The sequence below is a fragment of the Limulus polyphemus genome, unplaced genomic scaffold, assembly GCF_000517525.1.
Source record: "Limulus polyphemus unplaced genomic scaffold, Limulus_polyphemus-2.1.2 Scaffold53, whole genome shotgun sequence".
NCBI lineage: Eukaryota > Metazoa > Arthropoda > Merostomata > Xiphosura > Limulidae > Limulus > Limulus polyphemus.
This window is the reverse complement of record NW_013665663.1, coordinates 331,650-339,076: the sequence shown is the minus strand read 5'-3', so window position 1 is coordinate 339,076 and position 7,427 is coordinate 331,650. Positions and strand designations below refer to the sequence as shown.

General features: G+C 30.3%; 1 protein-coding gene across 3 annotated transcripts in view; it reads left to right on the top strand.

Moving 5' to 3' along the window:
• The window catches only part of LOC106463468 (suppressor of lurcher protein 1-like), a 160,200-nt gene that overhangs the window by 140,502 nt on the left and 12,271 nt on the right, over positions 1–7,427 (top strand). For all 3 annotated transcript variants that reach the window (XM_022391355.1, XM_022391349.1, XM_022391361.1), the window contains 2 exons: positions 3,102–3,295; positions 4,620–4,658. In XM_022391355.1, the coding sequence (XP_022247063.1) occupies positions 3,102–3,295; positions 4,620–4,658 (233 nt within the window). The remainder of the gene's footprint in view (positions 1–3,101; positions 3,296–4,619; positions 4,659–7,427) is intronic.

Sequence of the window (7,427 nt, the reverse complement as noted above, 5' to 3'; positions counted from 1 at the left end):
ACCTATCTAACAGTATAAGCTATGTATGTTTCTAAATATAAACTTAATCTAAACCACGTTCATATTAAAATAAATACATAACAATAAATTCGTTACACCAGGAATAACCTGATGGTTAGGGTACCTGACTTGCAATCCACATGTCGTGAGTTCGAATCTTGTTCGAAACTTGCTCGTTCTTTCAGCCGTGGGTACGTTATAATGTTACAGTTAATCCCACTTTTCGTTTGTAAAAAGTAGCCCACTAGTTCGTGGTGTTGCCTTCCCTCTAGTCTATCACTTCTATATTAGGTAATCCTCAAATAGCTTTGTGCGAAATTCAGCAAACAAACAAACAAAATGTTTTGTGAGAAGTAGCATAGAAGGGAAAACGTTATAGGTTGAAAAGTAAAACATGTTGCCTGAGAAGATCTACGCTCACACCTGTTGTGTATGGTAAACACAAAATATAAGGGGTTGACGGTTGACTTTTGTGCTAAAAATAGTTGGAACTTACATTTTCTTTATGACCTTTCTAAGACAAGTCAAGAATTTTCAATTATTTGCAGATTACAATAATTTGATGGAAATTTGAGCACTTACAACTTTCTACGATGTTAAAACATGGCACAAAATGAGTAAAAAAAAAGAGTTTTCCTACTATTTCCGGGGGAGGAATGGAAAACTCGAAATATTTGTACCATACTTGCTAAATAGTTAATTGTCTTTGGATTTAATTTTCACTTGCATTTATTTACAAAGACAATAGCAGCCTTTTTCTAGTTTCAACATAAAGGGAATACGTTTTAAGTCTTTAAAATATGATATTTTTTGTGACGTTGCGCTATTCATGCATGTATTGATCTTTCATGAAACTAGTTCCAAAGGTATCTTATTTTTCTTTCTTGTGTTCACGATCGAAGATGTCGAGTACAGAGCTTCATTTTTCTCAAAATGTCAGCTGAAATTCTTTCTTCAGGCATTTTTTGCTCTTTGTGTTTTGCAGTTTCGGGTGGATTATAGAAGATATACTTCTCACTAACTCACTTATTCTGGCAGGTTGGTTTTGTTAACATGCAGGTTTACTCGAAAATTGCTTAACAACATATTTGTATAATTGGATACACAAAAATGTTCCGTGTAATGTTTTATAACTAGTCCTAATGTTGTAAAACAAAGAGAATGAAGAAGCATATATAAAGTTTAATTTAAAGATACAGCTACAAACAATCTGCAGATATTATTTATTCAAACATGTGATGGCTTTGAAGAATGATAAACTTTAATATATTTTTGGACTTATGGTAATTGGAATATAATTCACAAACTGGGGGTATATGCAGTATTTAAATATTGAAAAATCACCAAAATTAACTTCTTTTATGAAACATTCAGTAATCTATTCATTTGAATAAAACATAATAAAAACATTCATCATAATAATTAATGTTTAGATATAATCATTCAGATTTTGCGTATTCAACCAATTTTTCTTGGTATCGGTTTCACAGATGCAACCAATCGGCATAGTAAGTAAACTTTCTAGATATTCAAAAACACAGAGTATGGGAGCATATCTAAATATTTAATCAAGATGGCTGAGAACAACGTTTTTAACATATTCAGCTAGTCTGAATAGGGGCCTGGATTTTACGTGTAATCAACAAGGAATTTTAGGAACATCAGTTCTAACTCTAGAGTTAATACTTCTAAAAAAATATTCAATCAGACTAAGTTAAAAGTGACAGTTCAACATATTCAACCAAGTCATTTGGAATATGATTGATACATATTCAACCAGCTACCTAAAAGCATCAGTTTTACATCTTCAACCAGATCGTTCTGGGATGTGAATTTTACATATTCAATCAAGCTGCTTAAAAGGTCACATTTCAAGATTTAAGGCAGTTTACATCTTAAACACCATGGTAACCAAAGTCAAACTTTTAAATATTCGACTAGGCTACTTAGTGACATTTCTAAATATTCGGCCGCTGTAACATAAGTTATTCATATTCAACCAAACTGCTTTAAGTATCATTTCTATCCATACAACTAAGCCACTGGAGAGTGTTAATTTTGCATACATAACCAATCAGGCTGATTAGAGGAAATATTCTGAATACTGAAATATACGGTTTCCAAGTAACATTTCCACTTGTTAAACTAGTCTGCCTTTCACTAATTGTTTAACCACAACGCTAAGAGAGCGTCATTTCTACATATTAAACAAACTGGCAAGGGCTAGCTACATATATACTTAACCACGCTGCTTAAAGATTATACATGTGAAATAAATCACATTGAGTAACATTTCTATATGTTTAAAAACAGACAAAACGAACGAAAGTTAATATTTTTTTTCGAACTAAGCTAATCTCGATTGATATTTTGATATTTCAACCAGCTTATCTAGAGTTGACATTTCTAAATATTTATCCAAGTGATGACAGGTTTACATTGCCACATGTTCAACAGAATTGTCAAGGGGTAACATTTCTACATGCTAAGTCAAACTTTCTCACCTTTATATGTATATATATATAATCAACCAGGTTGTCTTGAGCTTTTCAGATTGCCTAGGTATATCATTTCTACAGGTTTTAATAATTCTACATATCCAACAGAGCTGCTTAAAGCTAAAAATTCTATATATTTAAACAGGCTGCTTAAGTGCAACAATTATAGACATTTAATTACTTTGCCAAGGATACTTTCCCTACTAGAAATTATATGAAATAATTAATATAAGATCGATACAAGCTACACCAGGGGATCAGTTATATTTATTATAATGTTATTAGATTTTATAGTTTAGTTGTATATTACAATATATATATATATATATATGTATATCATTCGTCATGAAATAGAAAGCATTGAACATTGAGCTGAATAATTGCTGTTGTAACACTAAAGTATTTATATTTCTATATATTATAGAAGTGACATTTTAAATATGAAAATAGCAGTAAGCTAATTAGAAGGAAGTGAAATATGAAGATATTCCATCATTTAATAATTTGTTTACTTTATTTTTATTAACTTCATGTTAAACGTATTCTTAAGCCTCAACATTAGCTACATAAATGTTCTTTCTGTTATTTAAATGTCTCGTACAGCTGTGAAGGCCCTATCGACGCTGTTATGGTATTTATCACTATTAATGGACAGAAAGAACGCTTGAATAACTTCTGCGGCAACAATCTCCCCCCACAATTGATGTCTAACGGACCATCAATGACAGTTGAGTTCAAAAGCTATCAGACTCCATCAAATGTAAAAGGCTTTCGGGCAATTTATCGTTTTGTCACTAGTAAGTATTGTTTCATTGAGATTTTTTTCAAAGGCTAAAATAAAGACATTTATTTTATGCTTATATCAGCGCCATTGTTCTATCCGACTGAATAGAAAGTTCTAAAAATAGGTTAATTTTGAACTAAGTTAAATTGAAATAATCATAATTTAACCGTTTTTAGAGATTTCTTATCTTTCTGAAAATAACAGTTCTAAAACTTGTAACCATTCTAATTATTTGGACTACTGAAAAAAAGTTTTCAGTGAGTTTTTTAGAATTAGTAGGTCTACATCATTAGCGACAATACATCTCATATGCTACTGCTCCAAGAGTTAATGTCCTTGTTATAATGATGTATCAAAATTTCCGGCTCCCTACTTTAATGTCGTTGTAATTATAATGTATCACATTCTTTAGCTTATGATGAGTAAAAAAATGTTTTCGACTTATAAAGGATCACAGGAGGACAGAATCTAATGATAAGTTAATAGTTGAAAGATAAGTAAAACTTTGAGATATGTCAATAATGATGATTTGTTAAGTTTTTATGTAAAATTAATGTATTTTCTTATACTAACTGTGAAATTCCTTATTAAGGTCTTTAAGCCCTTATGTCTAAGGCCTGGCATGACGTGGTGGTTAGAGCGTTCAAGTCGCGAGTCACGGGCTCGAACCCCCATTACCAAACATGCTCGTTTTTTTAGCTGTGGGAGCGTTTTCTGTTTTCCTATAGGTTTTATAATGATAAAAACATAATAAATGAGTAAATGTAGTATTTATATGCGACACTCAAGAAACCTTTGAAAACAGAAACATTTAATACTTGCATGCTTAAAATACTTTGTTATAGTACAAAATAACTAGTCTTAGCTTTCATTCATTCTTATTATACAGCTTTCCTTGCATTATTAGCTGCACGTCGGGTTTCTTATTGCGTAATCTGGTTTTGTTTGTTACATAAAATACGTAAATGAAAGAAATATTTGTCACAGCGAGAGGTAATAGCATATGTTATGTGCATATGGTAATGCAGAAGCATATTTTAAATCTGGTCTTGGAAGCTGATGCCAAGGTGCAGTGGAAATTTTATCAAGACATTTTGTCTAAGATTGATTTCTCCATTCTTTTGCAGAAGCTGGCACAGTAGAAATTAGTCTGGTTTTCATTAGACTGATCATGATTGATGATGGGGAAGTAGTTCCAAGGCATAATGGGACATGAAAAATAATATTCTTAAGTGCAATTAACCGTTAACTTCTTATTCTTGTCGTTCGTTATATTATTTGGTTTATTTTACTTTTAATAGTCTAACATTATTTATTATATACATTATATTTTACAGACTTTGGAATCACTGCTGGAGTACAAGATCCCCAACAAGGTATCATTTTATGTTATTTTGATATTAATACAGTTATTGACTTTGTATATTTATTTTTATTAAACCATTCTTTAAAGAAATGTTAATTTTTTTTCTTCAATATACCATTTATATGAGGCCATGTTACATATCTAACCTAGACACAAATAATGTTAATCAAGCAAATGCTTAAGTTCATTTTATGAAAGCATTCATTAATAATGACTACTCAGTTAGAGATAGCTCTGACGTTTCTGAGTATATCAGAAATCTAAATTTCTTTAAACCCGTGTACGATACAAGTTTTGATATAAATCATTATTTACTAAAATATCGCTAAAAAAAAGTAATGGATACATGTGTTGACTTAGTTTCTGAGAATTCTAAAGCTGTGAATGGTTTAACTAAACACGTCTTTCTTAAACCACTTCATCTTATAACAGAGGAATGGAATTTTCTCTTTTCAGGAAAAATATGAAGATTTTAAAAAAAGCTTTCAATTAAATTTTCCTAACAATATTTATAATATACCCTTCCAAGCAACACATATCGTTTATGTTGTTCAAATGGAAACCTAAATAAGTGTTTTAGAAATATCAAAAGTAGATATTTTTAATTAATTGTGCTTATCATAAGATATCAGTGTTAGGCCTATTGTATTTTAAACACCACATTCTATATCGTGTCCCTTAAGGATTTTCAAGAATTAGAAGAGTTTATAATGATATAATTATAACCATGCTTCACCAGCTTGAAAAAGCCTTTACACCATTACACTTGTTGTTATAAGAAATAGCTTATCAGGAAGGCGGTAGCACTGCCTACGTAGAAATGGCTCGGATTGTTCATCGAATAGGTATTTTGAATATCTCCTCAATAGGTTATCGGAACTTTACAATACTAAACAGTGTTTCCTTTTATAACAATATTTAAGTAATGTCTGTAAATACCATAGCAAAACGTGTGAATTCATATGCTTCTTTCTTCTGCTTTTTTTATTACATGATAATTCAAAAACCAAAACAATGTTATCATCCAGTTTCACTGAGGTGACATAGTTTCAAACGGAGTATCCGCTGTTATAAGTATTATTAATAACCAGTAGTAATTTAAAAATATCCGTACTTCTAGTGTAAACGATGTTATTATTACCCCTTTGTAGTTAGCTGTTTTACAGAAATTTGGTGTTCCTTTAAAAAGCTTAAGTACAGGGTGAAACAGGAATTACCAGCCAATAATATATAAACGATAAATATTAGAATTGGAACCTCATTGTACTTAGATCTTGGTTATAAATACAACCTTCCTATGTCTATTGAAACACTGGATTAAAAAAGCAAGCAAACAAGCAAATGTAGGGATGGCTGATTTCAATCCTTCAAAACAATGAAAACAAGATAGTGGGATGGTACTTGCATCATCTTTACATAATAGCACAGGCAAAAATTAACACATATCAATAGATATAACCATTCAACCGCAATTGAGTTTAATAATTTATCTTATGTTTGTCTGTTAACATACTACACTATGTGCCTGTATAAATAGCGTTCCGACCGCTGCTGTGTTTTTGTATCCCAGCCGGCCTGAAGAGCTTTGGATTGAGCGAATATGATATGACGAATGTAGTGTGGTTGTAATACTATTATTACAAACTTTTCTAATTCTTGAAAATACTAATGTCTTTACTAACTAAATACTAATACTAATGTCTTACGAAGAGTATAATTAATTATAATTATGCTTCGCCAGCTTGGAAAAAGCTTTCACAACATTATATATTTTTCTAATGTTAAGTCCTTTACATTGTGGATTGTATATTATGTATAATCTTGGAATACTGAATAGTACATACTGTTTAAAATAGAGATCTGTATATATCACTAGAATAAGACCTATGTGTATCATTAGCATGTGATGGTGATAATCTTTATGTATTGTTGGAATGCTAAAATTATATATTATTGAAACTCTGGAATGAGTGTTCTTTCGCAAGAGATGAGAAGAAAAAGTTGGATAAATGATAATAAAGAATAAATTGACACGTCTAAATTAAAACTTTTCCTATTATATTTTATGTGATGTTTCGAGCAAACACTCTTTGTTATGCAATAAAAACCGTGTTACAATGTAATTAGGCTCTTAATGAAAAGTTTTTCTAGTTTATTTTGTGCGACTAGAAAAAGTTTTCATTTAAACGTGTCATTTTACTCTTTATTATTATTATTAAAACTATTAAGTGTGTACAATGTTAGAAGCAGTATACCTGAAAAACTAAAATCGAAATCTCTGTGTGATTACCTTGAAAACTAGGCGAGCGGAACTAATATCTTTGAGCCTAGAGATAAGCTCTTCAACCAATCTAATCCTGAGACTGTTTCAGAAGATTACTTATTCGAACGAGAAAAGATCCTTTGAACTCAGTACTTTGAGTCCACCTAACTTTTTAAGCCCAGACAATTTTTTGAGGTCAAATAACAGAGATTTGCTAATATTATAATATCACTATCTTTTAATTACTATATTTTCAACTAAATTATTTAATAATAATTATTATCGTCACATATCTTTATGAATAATATTTAATAATGATCTATTAATCATTTAGTTAATAAAATTTCACATTTATTCATGAGTAGCATTTAATGACAATTATGGTGAATAACCAACCATAAGTAATAGAATCATGCAGACAAGAACACGATTTTTCCATTATTGACTTTCTGTCATTATTTTTAAATTATTAATTTACCAGAATTATTCACTAACAATGTATAATAATAAAAGGGT